At 41.2% G+C, this 23,610-nt stretch overlaps 1 protein-coding gene across 1 annotated transcript; it reads left to right on the top strand.

Moving 5' to 3' along the window:
- Positions 1–218: 218 nt before the first annotated feature.
- Positions 219–21,933, top strand: LOC117432347 (V(D)J recombination-activating protein 2). Its single transcript, XM_034054124.2, has 3 exons — positions 219–303; positions 18,084–18,165; positions 19,971–21,933. Exon 3 carries the CDS (start codon positions 19,999–20,001, stop codon positions 21,595–21,597), a length of 1,599 nt encoding a protein of 532 aa, XP_033910015.1. The 5' UTR covers positions 219–303; positions 18,084–18,165; positions 19,971–19,998; the 3' UTR covers positions 21,598–21,933.
- Positions 21,934–23,610: the final 1,677 nt, after the last annotated feature.

The raw sequence follows: 23,610 nt of genomic DNA, 5'->3' as shown, positions 1-23,610 counted from the left end.
CTTTAAACCCCAGACGATTACAGCTATTTCAGGGTCCCACTGCCTTTAGAATTAAATGGCGTTTCTGTTCCTGAAATTAAGCAACCAGCCTTACTCAAATAAAACACAGTCCATGAAAAGAATGCGGTTGCTTAAAAGAACACGTAACATAACAGTCCACAAAGCACAGGCTTTTATAAATTCAGCGCGTGCACACTATACGCGCCGATATCAAACTTTGCCTGTTTAAACGTATTCAGTTTGGCATGGTAATACAGCTGTAGAAAACGTGTTGAACGCTGCACACAGCAGGCAAGTAAGCAGGTGAGTAACAGTCAATTTAATACGGTGACTTTCTTTTAAAACAGGTACACACAGAACACTGTCTTTCTTTTCAAAGAAACCAAGCACAAATGGATCCCGCAAGTCTGCTTCTGGGTTACTCACTGGAGATCTGTTTGGCGAGTGCACCAGCTTCACTTCATTCTAGGCTGCAGACGCGTTTCAGCTTCCTCCGGCCAGACCAAAATATAAGCCCTACTCGCTTTTTATTTTGCAGTCACTCCACACAGGTACCTTCGGTTCTGGAATAAAGTAGTCCTTTCTGGTCCCCAACAATGTCGCCCTTTTCTGTTCCCGTACTTCTGCACAACGAAGCACGCTGCTCTTGTCTCTGTTCCACACCACTTAAACAGCTGCTGTACAATCTGTACTCAGCTAATGAAACGGACCGACAACACGACTCGGTATTTCAAAGTTGCTGCTATACAAAAAGTACCTTTCACAATTACCTCCTCCCCTTTCTAATTGCTGACCTGCCTTTTTAAAACCCCCTGGATTCTCCCGCGGACATGCCACCTGACTATTGACCTTCGGAATCATGGGAGTTGAAGTTCCTTTATTTACTATTCTGTTCTGCCACCGTAACGCCCATCTTTCTAGTTTTGAGCTTTGGGGAAAGATATCAGCATCCCCACGTTTCTGATACCTTCCTCGTGTGCTCATTACGGACGATCCTTTACAATATATATATATATATATATATATATATATATACAGTATATCAACATATAACCAGATACACCAGATTATGTAACAGTACTATCCATCAAATGAAAAGAGAGTATCGTAAGATGGAACGGAAATGGAGGGTGACAAAATTACATATGCATTATGATACTATGAATTATTATGATTATTTATTGAGGTATAATAATGTTGTAAGATCAGCAAGACATGCCAATTTCTCTAATCTTATTGAGGAAAATAAAAATAATTCCAGGGTGCTCTTTTTAACAATAGATAAACTGGTAAACCCTTCTTTGCCACCTGTTAGTAACACTGAAGTGTCTTCAGCTAAGTGTGAAGAATTTCTTAATTACTTTCAAAACAAAATAAAGTCCATTAGGAATCAAATTCTAGTTTATGGCCCTGACTTAAGTATCCCAGACATATTGGGGGAAACAGTGCTGGAATATTTTGCTTTGATTACTGCTGAGGAATTAAACATGACTGTATTGCAGATGAAATCTGCAACTAGTACTTTAGATCCAATTCCAACTAGATTTCTGAAGGATGTCTTTAGTTTCCTGTGCTATGATATTCTTATGATTATAAATAGTTCACTGGCTGGTAATGTACTAAACTGTTTCACTGGGGGAGTCAATGTCTTCTTTAGCAAATATCAACTGTGGTGCCCCTCAGGGTTCAATCCTTGGTCCAATTTTATTCTCTTTATACATGCTACCTCTAGGCCAGACTATTTGTAAACATGGTGTAAATTTTCACTGTTATGCAGATGACATGCAGTTATACATCTCAGTGAAACCAGGTGATATCACTACAACATCAGTCCTTCTGGAGTGTTTTACAGACCAACATTTTCTGGAACTTAACTCTGATAAGACAGAAGTTTTGACAGTGGGTGCTCAGCAACAACTTGACCTGTCAAAAATAAACTTGGGTTACCTAACTCAAATCTGAAGTGAGAAATTTGGGTGTTATTGTTTACTCTACTTTAAGTTTTGAGTCACACATCAAAAATATTATAAAATTGTGTTTCTACCATCTCAGAAATATTGACAAAATTAGATATCTTCTGTATTTTTCCGATGCAGAGAAAGTAGTCCATGCCTTTATTTCTTTGAGATTGGACTACTGCAATGCTCTGTTTGCTGGGCTTAGATGCCAAGCCGTATCACAACTACAGCTTGTGCAAAATGCAGCTGCAATACAAAAAAGAGAGCTCATATAACTCCAGTTCTGGCTTTTTTGCACTGGCTTCCAGTAATATATAATCGATTTTAAAATCCTTTTGCTCACCTTTAAAGCACTGAATGGTTTGGCACCTGATTACTTGTCTGAGTTGTTGTCCCCTATCAGCCTCAGCATGTGCTGAGGTCAACTGATAGTGGCCTTCTCTCTGTTCCAAGGGTTAAGCTCAGAAGAAAAGGAGAGGTTGCTTTCTGTGTTCGGGCTCCCCAACTGTGGAATTCTCTGCCTAATCATATTAGAAGTTCACCCACAGTGGCTATTTTTAAATCAAGGCTTGTAACAGAGCAAGGAGCCCTGTACAGGGTTCTGTTTTGTTTATTTTTAGAACGGGGTTTCCCCCTCCGCCCCTGTGTTATTTTGTATTTGTATATTATGATTTAGTTATTTTATTTGATGGTGTGTTATTGTTTGTTTATGGTTTTATAAATATGACGGCGAAGCGCCGTGTGTTTTGTTATTGTTTTTCTATTTATTTATGTATATATTTGACGGCGTAGCCAAAGGTTTATTTTTGTATTGTTTAGTAGCGTGGACGGGTAACCCCATCCACAGTAATTAAAAAAAAACTTGTGCAGATTGTGGCCGAGGGGTAATAGAATAATTACCAGCTAATTAAACCCCTCGGCCACGATATATAGACCTGCACCTCTCTGCACTCGAGGTGGGTGTTTGAGAGGAGGAACGAGAGAGCAAGGAGCGAGAGAGAAAACAAAACTTAAAATTGAACGTATAGGATCAGTGAAGGCTACTGCCCAGCCTGACCTGTATTGTTTGGTATTTTTGTGTTTGTGATTATTTTTGTTTAATTATTTATTTTCGCTCAGTGAGCAAGTCTTTTTGTTAAAGCCTTTTATTATTTTTGTATTGAAATAAATGGCGCCGCTGCATCTTTTGTCTTTGAACTGCAGTTATTTGTATATTTGTATATACACCATATTTATACAGTACCATGCTGCGTTCCATAAGTACTATAAAATTGGTATCTAACATGTAGTTAGTGGAATACCGTTCTATACACCGCTCTGTATAATCAAAATACAATTGTTTTCTGTGTGGCCGTCAATATGATTGTTCCAGGGGCTTTTAGGTATAATGTAATATATCTCCTTCATTTCTGCACTCCTGTGTTTCATGCTTTGTGGGAATATTTAATACATACGGACAGAAAGGTACACGAATGCACAGCCCCATATAAGAACATAAGAACATAAGAAAGTTTAGAAACAAGAGGAGGCCATTCAGCCCATCTTGCTCGTTTGGTTGTTAGTAGCTTATTGATCCCAGGATCTCATCAAGCAGCTTCTTGAAGGATCCCAGGGTGTCAGCTTCAACAACATTACTGGGGAGTTGGTTCCAGACCCTCATAATTCTCTGAAATCTAAATCATTAATGTAGATTAGGAATAGCAGAGGACCTAATACTGATCCCTGTGGTACACCACTGGTTACCTCATTCCATTTTGAGGTTTCTCCTCTAATCAGTACTTTCTGTTTTCTACATGTTAACCACTCCCCAATCCATGTGCATGCATTTCCTTGAATCCCTACTGCGTTCAGTTTGAGAATTAATCTTTTATGCGGGACTTTGTCAAAAGCTTTCTGGAAATCTAAATAGACCATGTTGTATGCTTTGCAATTATCCATTGTCGATGTTGCATCCTCAAAAAAATCAAGCAGGTTTGTTAGACATGATCTCCCTTTCCTAAAACCGTGCTGACTGTCTCCCAGGATATTGTTACCATATAGGGAATTTTCCATTTTAGATCTTATTATAGTTTCCATAAGTTTACATATAATAGAAGTCAGGCTTATTGGTCTGTAGTTACCTGGTTCGGTTTTTTCTCCCTTTTTGTGGATCGGTATTACGTTTGCTATTTTCCAGTCTGTCGGTACAACCCCTGTGTCAAGAGACTGTTGCATGATCTTGGTTAGCGGTTTGTAAATAACTTCTTTCATTTCTTTGAGTACTATTGGGAGGATCTCATCTGGCCCAGGGGATTTGTTTATTTTAAGAGCTCCTAGTCCCTTTAACACTTCTGCCTCTGTTATGCTAAAGTTATTTAAAACTGGATAGGAACAGGTCGACATGTCGGGCATGTTGTCCGTGTCCTCCTTTGTAAAAACCTGTGAAAAGTAATCATTTAATATATTTGCTATTTTTTTTCTTCATCTATGATTTTACCATGTGTGTCCCTTAGACATGTAACCTCCTCTTTGAATGTTCTCTTGCTGTTATAATATTGGAAAAATATTTTGGAATTGGTTTAAGCCCCCTTAGCAATATTGATTTCTATCTCTCTCTTGGCCTTTCTAACTTCCTTTTTGACTTGTGTTTGCAGTTCCAAGTACTCTTTCTGTGTACTTTGTTTTTGGTCCCTTTTAAACGCTCTGAAAAGTGCCTTTTTTCGCTGAATATTTTTTTTAATTGATCTATTAAACCATTTTGGCCATTTTGTTTTAGATTTAGATTTGTCTACTTTTGGGATGTAATTGTTTTGCGCCTCTAGTACTGTATTTTTTTAAAAACAGCCATCTTTTTTCTGTGGATGTTTTCTCTATTTTACTCCAATCTACTTCTGTTAGTCTCTGTTTCGTACCTTCATAGTTTGCTTTTCTAAAATTGTAAACCTTAGCTTTAGTCATTACAGTGCCTTGCGAAAGTATTCGGCCCCCTTGAACTTTGCGACCTTTTGCCACATTTCAGGCTTCAAACATAAAGATATGAAACTGTAATTTTTTGTGAAGAATCAACAACAAGTGGGACACAATCATGAAGTGGAACGAAATTTATTGGATATTTCAAACTTTTTTAACAAATAAAAAACTGAAAAATTGGGCGTGCAAAATTATTCAGCCCCCTTAAGTTAATACTTTGTAGCGCCACCTTTTGCTGCGATTACAGCTGTAAGTCGCTTGGGGTATGTCTCTATCAGTTTTGCACATCGAGAGACTGAAATTTTTGCCCATTCCTCCTTGCAAAACTGCTCGAGCTCAGTGAGGTTGGATGGAGGGCATTTGTGAACAGCAGTTTTCAGTTCTTTCCACAGATTCTCGATTGGATTCAGGTCTGGACTTTGACTTGGCCATTCTAACACCTGGATATGTTTATTTGTGCACCATTCCATTGTAGAGTTTGCTTTATGTTTTGGATCATTGTCTTGTTGGAAGACAAATCTCCGTCCCAGTCTCAGGTCTTTTGCAGACTCCATCAGGTTTTCTTCCAGAATGGTCCTGTATTTGGCTCCATCCATCTTCCCATCAATTTTAACCATCTTCCCTGTCCCTGCTGAAGAAAAGCAGGCCCAAACCATGATGCTGCCACCACCATGTTTGACAGTGGGGATGGTGTGTTCAGGGTGATGAGCTGTGTTGCTTTTACGCCAAACATAACGTTTTGCATTGTTGCCAAAAAGTTCGATTTTGGTTTCATCTGACCAGAGCACCTTCTTCCACATGTTTGGTGTGTCTCCCAGGTGGCTTGTGGCAAACTGTAAACGACACTTTTTATGGATATCTTTAAGAAATGGCTTTCTTCTTGCCACTCTTCCATAAAGGCCAGATTTGTGCAGTATACGACTGATTGTTGTCCTATGGACAGAGTCTCCCACCTCAGCTGTAGATCTCTGCAGTTCATCCAGAGTGATCATGGGCCTCTTGGCTGACCAGAGCACCTTCTTCCACATGTTTGGTGTGTCTCCCAGGTGGCTTGTGGCAAACTGTAAATGACACTTTTTATGGATATCTTTAAGAAATGGCTTTCTTCTTGCCACTCTTCCATAAAGGCCAGATTTGTGCAGTATACGACTGATTGTTGTCCTATGGACAGAGTCTCCCACCTCAGCTGTAGATCTCTGCAGTTCATCCAGAGTGATCATGGGCCTCTTGGCTGCATCTCTGATCAGTCTTCTCCTTGTATGAGCTGAAAGTTTAGAGGGACGGACAGGTCTTGGTAGATTTGCAGTGGTCTGATACTCCTTCCATTTCAATATTATCGCTTGCACAGTGCTCCTTGGGATGTTTAAAGCTTGGGAAATCTTTTTGTATCCAAATCCGGCTTTAAACTTCTCCACAACAGTATCTCGGACCTGCCTGGTGTGTTCCTTGTTCTTCATGATGCTCTCTGCGCTTTAAACGGACCTCCTGAGACTATCACAGTGCAGGTGCATTTATACGGAGACTTGATTACACACAGGTGGATTCTATTTATCATCATTAGTCATTTAGGTCAACATTGGATCATTCAGAGATCCTCACTGAACTTCTGGAGAGAGTTTGCTGCACTGAAAGTAAAGGGGCTGAATAATTTTGCATGCCCAATTTTTCAGTTTTTTATTTGTTAAAAAAGTTTGAAATATCCAATAAATTTCGTTCCACTTCATGATTGTGTCCCACTTGTTGTTGATTCTTCACAAAAAATTACAGTTTCATATCTTTATGTTTGAAGCCTGAAATGTGGCAAAAGGTCGCAAAGTTCAAGAGGGCCGAATACTTTCGCAAGGCACTGTACTTTTGGGATTTTAAAAAATATTTCAAATGAGACCATGTTGTGGTCTGAGTTTGCCAATGGCTCTCTGACCTCTGTTTTATTCTGTCTTCATTATTTGAAAAGACTAAATCAAGGCATGCCTCCCCTCTAGTCGGTGCCTTGACAAATTCCGTTAGGAAGCAGTCATTTGTCATTTCCACCATTTCAATTTCGTCCGTCGTGCCCCCCATCAGGTTTTCCCATTTTATATGGGGGAAGTTGAAATCCCCCATTAGTATGGCTTCTCCTTTTCTACACGCATTTCGAATGTCATTGTATAACAGATTATTTTGCTCAACGTCTGAATTTGGCGGTCTATAGCATGCTCCTATTATTATGTCCTTTGAATTTGTGTCCATTATTCTGACCCATATTGATTCTGCATTATTTTCTTTGTCCTGATTTAACACCTGGGCGTCAGGACTATTTCTTATGTATAGCACTACCCCTCCGCCTCTTCTGTCCTGCCTGTCTTTCCTATATAGTGTGTACCCACTAGTATTATATTCGTCTCCATCACTCTCAGGCAACCAAGTTTCTGTAACACCTATCACATCGTAGTTACTTGTTAGTGCAGTAGCTTCAAGTTCTAACATTTTGTTTCTGAGACTTCTAGCATTAAGATAAATACATTTAATAGTGGTCTTACCTGAGTTGTTGCCCTTGTTTTGATGTGGTCTCCCTTCTGTTTTTTTGTTTTCTCCCCCCTTCCTTTGTAGTTTAAATGCTTCTGGACCTCCTGAAGGATCCTTTCTCCGAGTAGATTGGTTCCCTTTCTGTTTAAGTGGAGTCCGTCCCACCTGTATAGATAGTCCTTGTTGTAGAACGTGGTCCAATGTTCAAGAAAGGTGAAGCCTTCTTGTGTGCACCACGATTTCAGCCATGCATTTTGATTTTGTATTTCCAGCTGTCCATATGGTCCTTTGCAACATGCCGGCAGTATCCCAGAAAATACCACAGTTTTGGTCTTGTCTTTTAATTTCCTTCCTAGCTCTCTGAATTTGTTTTGCAGGGATCTTGGTCTGTCTCTTCCAATGTTGTTTGTACCAATGTGGACGACTACTACCGGGTCGTCTCCTGTTCGTTCTAGGAGCCTGTCCACATTCTCAGTGATGTGCTTGACTGAGGCTCCTGGAAGGTAGCACACTATTGTAGTAAGGGGGTCCAAACTGCGAACTGAACTTGCTGTGTTTCTCAATATGGAGTCCCCAACAATCATGACCTCCCTTCTTTTTGCTGCCTGGCCAGCACTGTCTGTAGGGTCTTGGATGTTGTTTCTTTCGTTCTCTTGATGTTTGTTTTGGTCATCTAAATGTTGAAGTGGCTCAAATGTGTTGGATGTCTGGATTTCTGGTGGTTGTGTTTGACGACGTTTCTTTTTTTGCCTGCTTCTGCTTATCTGAACCCAGCAGTTTCGATTCTCTTCCATCTCCCTGGTGGCTTTCAGTCTGCTAGGGGTGCAGACTTCCATGACTTGTGGGTGTGTCAGGTCCTCAAGCTCCTGTTGCTGTCTCATTTCCTCCAGCTCCTTTTCTAGCAGGCTTAATCGCTGAAGCAAATCCTGGATCGTGCAGCACTTTACACAAACTTGGTTGAGCTCTGTTGGGTTTTCTTGGATTTCCCACATCATGCAGTTGTCACAGATTACTGGCTTGAAGACCATGGTTTGTTTGTTTTTTGGGTTTTTTTGGAAGTTTAGTTTTGCTTCTGCAGCTGTCAACCTGCTTTCCACTGCTTCTAACTGCGTTGTACTTGTCCACGACTGTACTTCTCCCACGATGTCGCTTCCACACGCTGTCGCTGGGAAGCCTGGCTGCCTTTTGTTTGTGTTTGTGCTGCGGGCTCCGCCCCTCCCCCGTGTCTCAGAACGCCGCGGGATTTGAATCAGCTGCTCCGAGTTTCAGCTTGTTATCAGAAAAATACACGCAGCTGCAAGGCTTTAAGCTGCAATGTTTTCTGATTAAAGCAACTCCAGATTTAAAGATGTAATTCCTCCTTTTTGCTTCTAACTGCGTTGTACTTGTCCACGACTGTACTTCTCCCACGATGTCGCTTCCACACATATGTATCACACGACTGGAAAAAAATTACATTTTAAAACCAAAAATCGCCAAAATGGGGCTTCTAGTGTTAAAGAATCTTTACTGATGTGTTATGAAAATGCTTAAATGGCACACAGCCATCCTAATATCAGTGGGCACCGATGAAGCGATCCCTTTTCTCTTTACCTTGTTGTGTCAAGGCAATAATAAGTTGTGTGGAAATCAAAAATTTTATTCTGCGCCTTCAAGCAGTGTTGCCAATTTAACACATTTCTCGCCAAATCTAGTGACTTTAAGGACTGACTTGGCGAGATTTGTTCTCAAAAGCAATTAGCTACAAATCTAGCAATTTCCAGGACAGTCATCAGATAATTTCAGAGATATAAAATCGGTAAAACATTTTGATTATCCTTGTGATGGGGTGCTAGCTCGCCCCTATAAATTTGTGTTTGTTATTGTTGTTAGTTTTACTGTTTTCATTGTTTTTTGTGATTCTTGTTTTTGTTTGGATCAGCAGGGAGGGGGTTAAGTTCCTCCCTGTGAAAATACATGTGAGAATGTGGCTGGAGCCTTAAGTGCTTAATTGTTAATTATTAGTTAATTGGGCTCCAGCCACAGAGTATAAAAGGCAGGTGAAACCCTTTGTGTAGGGGTGTTTTTCTGTTTGGGAGTGCTGGGTTTTGGGGAGTTTTGTGTGTGGAAGGAGGGAGTGTTTTGTTTGAAAAGCCTTGGAACCTGACCATTTATTTTGTAAGTTTTCACGTGTATTATTTTTATTTGAACCTTTTTGTTGGCCCTTGTGCCTATTTATTTGATTATTTTTTGTTTAATAAAGATCATTATTTTGCCCTTTTCACTGTCTCTGAGCCTCAAACCTCTGTCATCCTGCCACAATCCTGTATTAGCAACGTCCTTTTATAAGAATCATTGTCATGGTAATTAAATGAAATCCAATAATGCCCGTCCCATTTGAATTCGCAAGGAACTTCAATGCGTCCTTTGCTTAGCAACGGGCTCAACAACCATGAGCCTGTTCCTTTCGTGTGACACCACACCAGCATGATCATCCCACCCCACCCCCCAGCGTTCCAGATTCCGGACTACACCGATGCTCATGATATAAGAACATAAGAACATAATAAAGTTTACAAACGAGAGGAGGCCATTCAACCCATCTTGCTCGTTTTGTTGTTAGTAGCTTATTGAGCCCAGAATCTCATCAAGCAGCTTCTTGAAGGATCCCAGGGTGTCAGCTTCAACACCATTACTAGGGAGTTGGTTCCAGACCCTCACAATTCTTTAAAATCTAAATCATTAATGTAGATTTGGAATAGCAGAGGACCTAATACTGATCCCTGTGGTACACCACTGGTTACCTTGCTCCATTTTGAGGTTTCTCCTCTAATCAGTACTTTCTGTTTTATACATGTTAACCACTCCCTAATCCATGTGCATGCATTTCCTTGAATCCCTGCTGTGTTCAGTTTGAGAATTAATCTTTTATGCAGGACTTTGTCAAAAGTTTTCTGGAAATCTAAATAAACCATGTCGTATGCTTTGCAACCATGTCTGTAACAACAGCAATAAGTTTTGCAGAACAAGAAACAGTGATCTAGGATGTTGAACATTTTACGACTAAAGAAATATAAAGTATAAAATGTAATTATGTACCGTTTTTGCTGCCCCCTTCAATTTGCCTCCCTAGGCGACCGCTTGTTCTGCCTATATGGTTACTCCGGCCCTATTTACACCCCAAGTTGCTGGCTTATCTCTGTGTGTCAGCAACATTTTGACTAGACCACTCTTACCTTCACCAGGTCAGATGAGGTCAGTTCTGTTCATTTTACAGCCCTTTTCCTAGGCAATCAAACATTATTTCCCTGATAGCATGATAGCAGCAACACAGCTACATATCAATCCTAGTTTTGTACTTCTATTATTAACTCTTTCCTTTACAACACACTAGATAGAGAGGCTAGGTGCAGAGGATGCACATTGCCAGCTTGGAGGAGCCTATCTAAGCCTCCACTTCAGATAAACAATGAATTTACAATGGAGAGTTCTACACACCATCGTGGTCGTCAACTTCTTTCTGGTAGTCATTAAGCCAGGACTTAAAGACAAGTGCCCCTATTGTTTGCAGAGAGAGCTGGTGTTTCATTGTTTCATGTACTGCCAGACTGCAGCCACTGTTTAGGGTTATGTTAGACCTTTTTATGGGCCTTAGGGTCAATTTCTCAGCAACTGTTTATCTTCGGGGTGAGCTACTCCAAGAGGGAAAAAAAATAAATGTCAACTGGCAAACTTTTTATTGGGGCGAGCCAAACCAGTAATAATTAAAAGCAGGAAAACAAAGTGACTAGTGTTCTGACAGGGATGTGATTACTGTGTTTACGTGCTAATAGCACCCAGACTGAAGCTGGAGTTTGCTGACTACAAACTCACTCATCAGGCTGAAGAGTTCCAGGAGGTGTGGGGAATAGGGGTGGTGTGCTCTGTGGTGGTGGGGGAGATAAGGATGGGATGGTAGATCAATCTTTTGTTTTTATCCTGAAGGGTTTATATTTTCTATTTGCTACCTTCTACTTTGAATATTTATTATTTACTGAACCAGGTAGATGGTTGTTTGGCAGTGTATAGTGTAAAAGGACTCACCCACTCGGGTTCATTGCCCCTTTAAAAACTTGACCCAGCACACAGAAATTGGATTTTATCAGCGCGGTTGCGCTATTTTTTTAATAAACACAAAAGTAAAACCAAACACACAAAATAAACACCTAGCTCTTTCTGAGCACTAACTACACACGCAGGAACCTAACTATCACAGGACGGCTAAGCCCTTTCCCTGTTCCACACAACTTAACCACACAGGTTTAACACTGTACCTTTTTCCTCGGGACTGCCAGGAAGCAGAGCACTCCTTCCTGCCTCCTTCTCTTTAGCAGCCCCGAGCAGACTGCTTGCTCTCCTTTTAAACCCCCGCACCTGGGTCTAATTCCCTAATAGCCCAGGTGCGGATGATAATTAATAAAACAATTAAACTAAACAATAATACAATTAAGAAATCAATTAGAAAATCAAATGAAACAATAAAACAACACAAATCAAACAAAAAGGTGCATTTTCACATGTTTTTTTTTTCTTTTTCTTTGCAGGGAGGTTTTAACCCCCTCCCTGTCGTCTCTCACCACCCGCTATATCACACACCTCCCCTCTTGTCTTTACAAGACACAGGCCACGAGACGGCCACCTCCTCCCCTAAAACACAACCACCCACCCTCAAGTCCATAAATGTCCTTTCTTGCCCTCTTCCACGGGCAGGCTTGAGGGTGGATCGGTCCACGTCCCGGCTCAGCCAGGTAGGGACCACGCACCGGCGACAAGGGGACCCAACGGCTCAACAGGGGCGACCGGAGTGTAGACCGTGGCACTGGAGGATGCAGCAGTGGACAGAGATCTTCCCCTGGGAACCGGCGCAGTGATGTCCGATCACCCAGGGGAAGCGAAGCAGCGAACAGGAGGAGTGACAGCGATGTCTGGCAGCAGCCCAGCGACGTCTGGGTGCTCGGGGAGAGCGGAGCAGGGAACCAGGGGCAAAGCTGTGGCCAGTGCTGCAGACTCCTGGGCTCTAGGTCCAGCGCAGGAAGGTCCAGGAAGACCGGCCGGGTGTCCTGGAGCAAGGAGTGAGGGACTGGACGCAGCAGCGCCGGACTGGACCGTGGGGGTGGTGGTCGGGGCTGTGGTGGTGGTATGCGTTCCCCCTCCTCCCCGGGCTCCAGAAGCAGCGGCTCCTCCCCTCTGGGTTCTGTCAACGGCAGCTCCTCCCCTCTGGGCTCTGGTAGCGGCAGCTCCTCCCCTCTGGGCTCTGGCAGCGGCAGCTCCTCCCCCTCTGGCTCTGGCAGCTCCTCCCCTCTGGGCTCTGGCAGCGGCAGCTCCTCCCCTCTGGGCTCTGGCAGCGGCAGCTCCTCCCCTCTGGGCTCTGGCAGCGGCAGCTCCTCCCCTCTGGGCTCTGGCAGCGGCAGCTCCTCCCCTCTGGGCTCTGGCAGCGGCAGCTCCTCCCCCTCTGGCTCTGGCAGTGGCAGCTCCTCCCCTCTGGGCTCTGGCAGCGGCAGCTCCTCCCCTCTGGGCTCTGGCAGTGGCAGCTCCTCCCCTCTGGGCTCTGGCAGCGGCAGCTCCTCCCCCTCTGGCTCTGGCAGCGGCAGCTCCTCCCCTCTGGGCTCTGGCAGCGGCAGCTCCTCCCCTCTGGGCTCTGGCAGCGGCAGCTCCTCCCCTCTGGGCTCTGGCAGCGGCAGCTCCTCCCCTCTGGGCTCTGGCAGCGGCAGCTCCTCCCCTCTGGGCTCTGGCAGCGGCAGCTCCTCCCTTCTGGGCTCAGGAGACTGTGGAGCTACGCTAGCCTGCTCCCATTCCAGGAGTAACCGCTCCAATTCTGTTGGCTCCCTCCTTTTCACTGGAGCCAACCCCATCTCTCTCTCCCATCTCTCCAGCTGCTCCTTCTGAGCAGCTGTATTTCTATTGATCTGCTCAATCAGGTCCCATAAATCCATATTTCTCTGGGTCGTAGGGGCGCCCACACTCTCTGCCACCATATGTAAAAGGACTCACCCACTCGGGTTCGTTGCCCCTTTAAAAACTTGACCCAGCACACAGAAATGGGATTTTATCAGCGCGGTTGCGCTATTTTTTTAATAAACACAAAAGTAAAACCAAACACACAAAATAAACACCTAGCTCTTTCTGAGCACTAACTACACACGCAGGAACCTAACTATCACAGGACGGCTAAGCCCTTTCCCTGTTCCACACAACTTAACCACACAGGTTTAACACTGTACCTTTTTCCTCGGGACTGCCAGGAAGCAGAGCACTCCTTCCTGCCTCCTTCTCTTTAGCAGCCCCGAGCAGACTGCTTGCTCTCCTTTTAAACCCCCGCACCTGGGTCTAATTCCCTAATAGCCCAGGTGCGGATGATAATTAATAAAACAATTAAACTAAACAATAATACAATTAAGAAATCAATTAGAAAATCAAATGAAACAATAAAACAACACAAATCAAACAAAAAGGTGCATTTTCACATGTTTTTTTTTCTTTTTCTTTGCAGGGAGGTTTTAACCCCCTCCCTGCCGTCTCTCACCACCCGCTATATCACAATAGTTAATTGCAATAACAGTGATTGGTAAGTGTTTTCTAAAATGTAATGTTTTATATGATTGCTGAATTGTTTTGAATAATACAGGACATTTTAAGACCTGTCTGTCTGTCTCTCTAAATAAATAGATCTTTCTAAATCTGAAAGGTTTATTTTTTTTATTTTCTAATGTATTTATTTACTGAATGAGCTTGATGGCTGTTTGGTATTATATTTGTTATTATTCTAAAAGTGATTTATGAAAAATAGGACAAAATAATGTGTATTGCAAAGTGCAATGTTTTACATAATTGAATAATAATCTATCTATCTACAGTATATACAGTGCCTATTGAAAGTCTACACCCCCTTGAACTTTTTGCACATTTTGTTGTGTCAGTGCCTCAGAGTTTCATGCATTTAAATGAGGATTTTTTTCCACTTATCTACACACCATACTCCACACTGTTAAGGGGAAAAAGTTTTTATTGAGAAAAAGATTATATATTAAAAATACAAAACTGAAAGATCATAATTGGATAAGGCTCCACCCCCCTGAGTTAATACTTGGTGGAAGCACCTTTGGTAGCAATTACAGCTGTGAGTCTGTTGGGATAGGTCTCTACCAATTTTGCACACCTAGATTTGGCAATATTTGACCATTCTTCTTTACAGAACTGTTAAAGCTCTGTCAAGTTCCTTGGGGAGCGTTGATGGACAGCAATCTTCAAGTCATACCACAAATTTTCGATTGGATTTAGATCGGGGCTCTGACTGGGCCACTCAAGGACATTTACCTGTTTGTTCCTTAGCCATTCCAGTGTAGATTTGGCTGTGTGCTTTAGGTCGTTGTCATGCTGAAAGGTGAACTTCCATTGCAGAGGGCAGCAGGTTTTCCTCAAGGACTTTTCTGTACTTTGCTCCATTCATTTTCCCTTCTGACAAGTGCCTCAGTCCCTGCCGATGAGAAACATCTCCATAACATGATGCTGCCACCACCATGCTTCACAGTAGGGATGGTGTTCTTTGGGTGATGCGTTGTGTTGGGTTTGTACCAAACATAACGTTTTGAATTTAGGCCAAAAAGTTCAATTTTAATTTCGTCAGTTTTGCCACATGGCTATAGAATCTCCTGAGTGTTTTTTTGCATACTTCAAACGGGATTCAAGGTGGGCTTTCTTGAGTAAAATACAGGCCAGATTTGTGGAGTGCTTGGGACATTGTTGTCACATGCACACTTTGACCAGTTTTGGCCATAAAAGTCTGTAGCTCTTGCAAGTTGCCATTGACATCTCGGTAGCCTCTCTGATCAGTCTCCTTCTTGCTCAGTCATCCAGTTTGGAGGGACGGCCTGATCTAGGCAGGGTCTTGGTGGTGCCATACACCTTCCACTTCTTAATAATCATCTTGACCGTGCTCCAAGGGATATTCAAGGCCTTTGATATTTTTTTATACCCATCCCCTGATCTGTGCCTTTCAACAGCTTTGTCCCGGAGTTCTTTTGAAAACTCCTTGGTGATCATTATTGAGTTTTTGCTTTGAAATGCACTACCCAGCAGAGGAAACCTACAGGAACTGCTGAATTTATCCTGAAATCATGTGAATCACTACAATTTAACACCGTTGGAGGCCACTTAACTTGGTGTGTGATTTTGAAGGCGATTGTTTACACCTGAGCTAATTTAGGATTGCTATTACAAGGGGGGTGGACACTTACCCAACAAAGCTATTTCAGTTTTTATTTTTAATTAATTTTCTACAAATTTCTAGAATATTTTTTTCACTTGGAAGTTGTGGGGTAGGATGTGTAGATTAATGAAAAAAAAAACTATTTTAATGCATTTTAATTCCAGGCTATAAGGCAACAAAAGGTGAACATTTTGAAAGGGGTTGTAGACTTTCTATAGGCCCTGTACATATACATGTTGTACTTATCAGTAAAAGATCCATACTATTTAATTAGCTATCCTATGGTAGTCTTTTTTAAATGTATGTAGTAATGAAATAGTTAAGGAAGATAGTTTTGGAAACAGTAATAACCAGAAAATAGAAATGAACATGGTTCGCATTAGATTCCATTGTGTTCTAATGAAGCAGTGAGGTTCACACATACCTCTGATCCTGCCTGAGACAGCTTTGTAAATGATGGCATTATATTTCATTGTATTCCAATGAAGCAGTGAGGGTCATGCAGACCTCTGATCCTGCATGAGACAGCTTTGTAAATTATGTTACTTCAGTGCCAGCATGCAGGTGCTAAGTTGTTGTTGACTTCTGTGTAACGTTCACAAGGCACATGTGGTCAGATATGTCTTGTATGTTCATTCTCTTTCTTTTTCTCATAAAAAACAATTCTTTGAATGTATGACATCTGCTCTATGTAGACTTTAACCTCCCAGGAGATATATCAATATTATACAGTAAGAGCAGACAATACCAAAAAAAAAAAAACAGGAAGCAATGCTGTTATTTGGCAACACACTTCGCTGCACTTCACTGCTGCCCTTCTGGCCAAATGCTTATTGTGCAAACAATATTCCAGTAAGGTGATGGCTTATTATAGTTATCTTTTACCAATGTTTGTCATACACACTACAAAAATAGTATTTGGTAATTACCGATTTTCATTTATTCAAATAAAGTTGTAATACATTCAGATATATTGATATAGTTTATATTGATTCATACATACCTTGGCCTAAATTAAAACCCTATGCTTACTTGCGATGATGGCAAGTAGTTACTTTGTTGTCGTTTTGTTCAACTCAGACATCTCTCTTACAAAATATATTGGCATCTCTTAATAGATATATACAAATGATTTTAATGAGCAAACCATCTCACAAGACCAAAATGCACAACGATGGAGTGGGTTATACGTTTTTAATCATTACTTCCATACCCAGACCACAATCAGGCAGTTCTGAAGAATAGATTTAATTCCGTAAAAAAAAACAAGTAGCTCAGTCAGCCTGTAACCCCTGACCAACGCTTTACCATGTACCCCCCTGGTTAGAACTGAAGCTCAATGCACTGCATTAACCCTAACCCTAACCCTAACCCCTGACCAATGCGTTACCGTGTACCTCCCCCTGGTTAGAACTGAATGCACTGTAGGCTCAGACATCTGTTAACTGACTTCTTGTGATGAGGGATCTCCATGTCTAAGCCACTACAATGCATACCAAAAACCACAATGCACTAAAAGAGACAAACCCAACAACAGGTGGGCTTGGCATGTCACATACAGCCTTGCAACATCTCAGCTCACATTGAAGGTCCCAGCTGAGACACAATAACCGTCATCCAGGGTAAAAAAGATCTTTCAGATGCTAAAAGAAAGGATATTAGGTGCAGGTCATCACTGATATGTAGGCAGACTTAGTACTCTGTTTAATGGGCAGCTCCCACAAACCTTAGTACCAAAAGCTTGAGGAATCTGGCTTTCTGAAAAGACACCAAGTGATTAACATACAGCATAACACCCAATAGCAGGCAATATGCCACTTGTTTAGTTTTATGTAGTCTACATGTAATCATTTCAGACCCAAAGTGCAGAGCATTTTAAAGCATTCTGGTTTTTAGTTCCTTATATAAAATAGGGATCCGTTGGGATGCCAGTGGTGTGTGTGTGTCTGTCTCATTCTACACGGTGAACATGACAAGTCGCTTGATTTTGCATCAGTCTTCACTTTTATCATACACTCCTTGTCTCCAATGACATTTTGGATTACACTTGGATTGTATACAAATATGTGTAACCTTTATATGTGCAGTGCGGTTATTATGTGATAATGAGAACCCTCTGTATGTGTGTGCACTGCTTTTTTACTGTGAATTCTTATGTTCTTATGTTCTTACATCTGCATTGGCAAATTCTCCAGAGGATAACTGATCAATACAATGTGTATTTTGAATGTACACACGTTGTGGACTGTGGTTAATGGAAGCAAACCTTCAGGTTATTAAAATTGATATTTGTGAGAAAATGAATGTACGGACTCAACGCAAACTGATGAAAGCTGTGTGTGTTTGAAGTGAACCAGCCCATCTGCTGAAGTCACAGCCAGTTGCTCTAGAGCTCTCATCTGTAAATCTTCTCTAAACTGCACTCTGTCTGTCTGCATTCTTCACAGTGTGTGGAGTTCGAGCAGAGGCAATCAAACGTTTTCAAGAAGGGACCATTACTGTGGTGTACTCCAACTTTAAAAAGCTCAGGTATGTTCTGGATCTTTTAATGAATGAATCACTTTTGAAATTCCCATGGCTGTATTTTGTCCTTTTCTTACTCTCAGTATGTATTAGTGTACCAAGATAAACAAAATTATAAACCATTGTGAAGTAGGCCTACTGTATATATTCTGTATACTGTATACAAATGAAAAATCATTGCAACAAAAATATTTATACTTGGACCAACAATTTTTGTGTGAAACTCTATCTTGTTGATTTCATTGAAACTTACCATGTCAATTGATTCCAGTCAACTGACAACATAGTACTTTTTTAATGCATTGAACACAAACACTACAATATTCATGGTTCTGGAAAGGCAGATGTGTTTCACATTAAAAAGACGTTTGATCACGAGTTAGAAATATTTCTCAAGTAAAACACAACCAGCAATTCTCAAGATCCGGATCAGAAATGGAAACGGTCAGCTGGTTAGAACTGTGCATCTGGTCCCTATACATAACCATTCTAATGCCAACAATTACAGTGTAGTATTTATAAATAACCTTTACATTGAAATAGAGAAGTCTTGATCAGAAAACTGAGGAAAGCAGAAGACAATGTTTACTGAAGAGTGAAAAGGTCAACTTGCCTAACGTGTTTGTTAAAAGTCTGCTCAAAATATATTATTCTAGCTACTAGGAACCGGATGAGCACTGATGGGCTGAATGGCCTCCTCTCATTTGTAAAGTTTCTTATGTTCTTATAGAAGTGCAAAATGGGAGCAACACCCAACAGAAGCCCAATTGAAAGTAGTGTGAAGGTTTCTCACAAACAAACGTTATTCACATTGTAAAATTGCATTCATCAGGTAAACATGGCTGAGAGCAGACCTGAGTTCAAGCAGAATCACAAGTACAACTACAGCAGAATTGTTTGCTGAAACTGCAATTCCAATTCTATTACACTAAACAGTAACACAAACAACTCCACACATTAACATGTTTACTCTGTTTATTCGAAATAACCAGCCAGTAATCACAGGTACTAATAAAAACACATACTATAGAAATTAGATATTTTTCAAATAAATGGGATTACCAAAAGTGGTTGAAAATACAAGAATAATGACAAACAAATGTGTAATTGAACTGTAATGGATGAATTATATGGTATAATTACAATGACAATGATGCAAGGTGCCGTGGCTCAACTACAATTACCAGTACATTGTAATTGCTGGTAATTACTGACCCCAGGTCTGACAGTGTACCCAGGATTGTTTTTTCACACAGTAAAAACTATTCAGACTATTTTACTTGAAAACATATCATTTATAAGGGAGTCCAACTTTAATCTGTGATATGCATGGTTTTTAAAGTAGAACGTTACAGATCTAAAGAAAAAAAAATATATATATATATTGTTATACTGTTTCTTACTGGTATCTTCCTGTGCTTTCAGCCACTGGTCTGAAACCAGCTAAATCATTGGTCAGAAATTCACAGAGCGCTTAGGAAGTTCTCAGGTACCAGGAAGCAGCAGCAAGTTAATTCTATAAAGCTGTATTTGAAATATATGAATACCCATACATTATAAATTACATACAGATAAAGAAGCAAAGTATATTCAACATAACCATTTATGATAATGTTGCTAATGCTAATAAGAGGTAAGGAAATGTATTTTAAAACTGTGATTATTACTCATTTAAGACTACGGAGCACGCATGGTGGTTAGTTAGCTTTATTAACATCAAGATGATTCTCCAAGCATATGCAATGTCTATATGATGTGATATATTCAATGACCTCAACTCATTCCCTTTAACATTGTTTTGTTTTAAACAGCTACTAGAAAGGACAACCAGTGGAGGACATGTCTCTGCATTTGGTGTCAGTCGTTAACAGTGCCAGCTTGATCCACCCTGGGTTCTCCCTGATGAACTTTGATGGAGATGTGTTCCTGTTTGGTCAGAAGGGCTGGCCCAAGCGAGCTTGCCCCACAGGTGTATTCAATGTCCGCTACAAGCAAGGTGAGCTGAAGCTGCGCCCAGTCTCCTTTTGCAATGACTCCTGCTACCTGCCTCCCTTGCGATGCCCAGCTGTGACCCAACTGGCACCTGAAAACCCTGAATCTTGTGAGACAGAGCAATACCTCATCCATGGTGGCAAGACTCCCAACAATGAACTTTCTGACCGTCTCTACATTATGTCTCTGGAAAGCCGAGGTTGTAACAAGAAGGTCACCCTCCAGTGTGTGGAGAAAGAGCTGGTGGGAGAGATTCCAGTGGCCCGCTATGGCCACACAATCAACATGGTTTACAGCCATGGGAAAAGGGCCTGTGTGCTCTTCGGAGGTAGGTCCTACATGCCTCCTGGGCAGAGGACCACAGAAAACTGGAACAGCATGACTGACTGCTCTCCCCACGTCTACCTCATCGACCTTGATTTTGGCTGCTGTACTTCCTATACCTTGCAGGAGTTGACAGATGGACAGTCCTTTCATGTTTCCCTCTCCAGAAAGGACTCAGTCTACTTTCTAGGTGGTCACACCCTAGCCAGCAACTCCCGCCCTCCCCGGCTATTCAGGCTGCGAGTGGAACTCCTGCTTGGCAGCCCGGCACTCAGCTGCGAGATCTTGCCCTATGGCCTCTCCTTAACCAGTGCCATTGTGACACGACTGGGCCCAGACTATGAGTTTGTCATAGTAGGGGGCTACACGTCAGATAGCCGCAAACGGTTTGAATGCAACACAGTGGTCCTGGACGACAGCGGGATCCACATAATGACAAGAGAAACTCCAGAGTGGACCGGAGAGATCAGGCAGAGCAAGACTTGGTTTGGGGGCAGCATGGGTGAAGGATCAGTGCTCATGGGAGTTCCTGCAGAAGGGGGGCAAGCCTTATCAGAGTCCAACAACTTCTACATTGTCAAATTACGGCAAGAAGAAGAGCTTGGACAGACATGCAGCCAAGAGTCTACTGACCAAGAACAAGAGGACTCCGCCCCATTGGAAGACTCAGAAGAGTTCTACTTCAGCAGAGAGCCTGACGAATTACAGGATGATGATGTAGATGATGACACCTACAATGAAGAAGATGAGGAAGATGAATCCCAGACAGGTTACTGGGTCAAGTGCTGCCTCAGATGCCAGGTGGACATTAACACCTGGGTGCCCAACTATTCCACTGAGCTCAACAAGCCTGCCATGATCTTCTGCTCCAAGGGAGAGGAAGGCCACTGGGTCCATGCCCTGTGCATGGATCTCTCAGAGGATCTACTGGTCTGCCTCTCCCAGGAGAATACCAAGTACTTCTGCATGGATCACATGGAAGTGCTTCAGGGGCTGCAAACACCTCCGCAGAAACTGCTGCCAGTCAAACACCCACCAATGAAGAACCAGCACCGAAAGGTACCCGTCAAGCTGAAGATGTCCCCAGCCAAGAAATCTTTCATCAGAAGGCTGTTTGAATGACCTGTGTGTGCAGAAGTTGGTTGGCCTTACTACTGTAATTATGATGTAAACTCATCATTGATTTAAAAAAGAATTCCCTCTACAAAATATGCAATCTGTTTTGTGAACACTTATTGAGACAACTTTTATATTCTCTTTTTATTTAGCTTACGTTAAGTGGTAAGCTGCTTTAATGTTGACGTTTTGGAAAGAAGGACACAACATCACAAATTACAATGAATACAAATAAAACAAACTATAACTCACAATGTGTTTAAAACCTGTTTTTTAAAACCTATTTTGAGTAATTAAATACGATTTTTTGTTTGTGAATTTTTGTACTGTTTTACTGTTTCTATAGAGGTTTTTTGAGTTTTTGAATTTACATGTATTAAAAGACATGTTTTTAATACTGTTTGGTACGTGTAATTTATATGGCTATCATATTTAAATCAGGTAAGACCTTTAAAAGCCTATAATTGATCCTGTGTTTTATAAATATTCTTACCATAAATGATTGTGATTTTAGCTCAGAGGAGTGCACATTACATCTAGTTGTTTTTTGTTTTATTTTGAATAATGCCCTGCATTGATGCAAACACAATACAGTTACTGATTTTGCCTGTCACAAAATGGTGGAAATTGCATCCTAGGGGTTGACAGCTTTGATAAATAGGGACCATTATGACTAAGTATGTGCTCCTTAATGCATGGGTTGCTCTTCCAGTAATGGAAATAAAATACAATATGACATCAGCGCTTAGACTAGAGCTGTCCAGCTTTTATCTTGATAAAGGAGACGTACTGATTAACAGGGAGTTTGTACAGAGCCATAAAGTATATATAAATATATACATACAGTGCCTTGCAAAAGTATTCAGACCCCTGACCAATTCTCTCATATTACTGAATTACAAATGGTACATTGAAATTTCGTTCTGTTTGATATTTTATTTTAAAACACTGAAACTCAAAATCAATTATTGTAAGGTGACATTGGTTTTATGTTGGGAAATATTTTTAAGAAAAATAAAAAACTGAAATATCTTGCTTGCATAAGTATTCAACCCCCACACATTAATATTTGGTAGAGTCACCTTTCGCTGCAATAACAGCTTTAAGTCTTTTGTAAGTAGGGTAAGTATGTACCAGCTTTGCACACAGTGTCGGAGTGATTTTGGCCCATTCTTCTTGGCAGATTTACTCCAGGTTGTTCAGGTTGGTCGCTTGTGGACCGCAATTTTCAAATAGTGCCACAGATTCTCAATGGGATTGAGATCAGGACTTTGACTGAGCCACTGTAGGACATTCACCATGTCATGGGCAGTGTTAGGTTTGCGCCATACATAGCGCTTTGAGTTTTGGCCAAAAAGCTCTATCTTGGGCTCATCTGACCACAAAACCTTTTCCTACATTGCAGCTGGGTCACTCTCATGCTTTCTGGCAAACTCCAGATGTGCTTTCAAATGGTACTTTTTGAGTAACGGCTTCTTTCTTGCCACCCTCCCATACAGGCCAGTGTTATGCAGAGCTCTTGATATGCACCATTACTCCACTCCTAGCCACTGAACTCTGTAGCACAGTGCAGTAAACTTGTTATTATTCAAGAATTGTAATTATACAAAAATTCTGTGGATGATGTCATGATTATCAGAATAGAATGTTCATTCCAAGAGGTTCCAAAGAACCACTGTGTTTACTTTTCTTTTTAAACAGCTGATGAAGGGGTTTTGTCCGAAACATCGTGAAAATAAAATATTTTTTAATATTTTAAACTTTTTGTGTACATCTTTTAAAAAACGTTTTCTTTGAGCTAATATATATATATATATATATATATATATATATATATATATATATATATATATATATAAAATATATATATATGTGTGTGTGTGTGTGTGTGTGTGTCTTTGTCCATCCATCAACAGTCCAAAGCACCTTTGACCTTTGTTGCATAGTCCAATTTTCTTGTGCATTTTAGCCTTTTAGTCTTGTTCCCCTTTCTTAACAGTATTCTTACTGCAACTCAAC

Source organism: Acipenser ruthenus, chromosome 27 (assembly GCF_902713425.1).
Source record: "Acipenser ruthenus chromosome 27, fAciRut3.2 maternal haplotype, whole genome shotgun sequence".
Classification (NCBI taxonomy): Eukaryota; Metazoa; Chordata; class Actinopteri; order Acipenseriformes; family Acipenseridae; genus Acipenser; species Acipenser ruthenus.
Note: the sequence above shows the minus strand (reverse complement) of the source record. Positions and strands in the feature narration are given on the sequence as shown.

Bases quoted from the DNA above. Each gene is read 5' to 3' on its own strand.
- LOC117432347 (XM_034054124.2), top strand. From the start codon at position 19,999: ATGTCTCTGCATTTGGTGTCAGTCGTTAACAGTGCCAGCTTGATCCAC.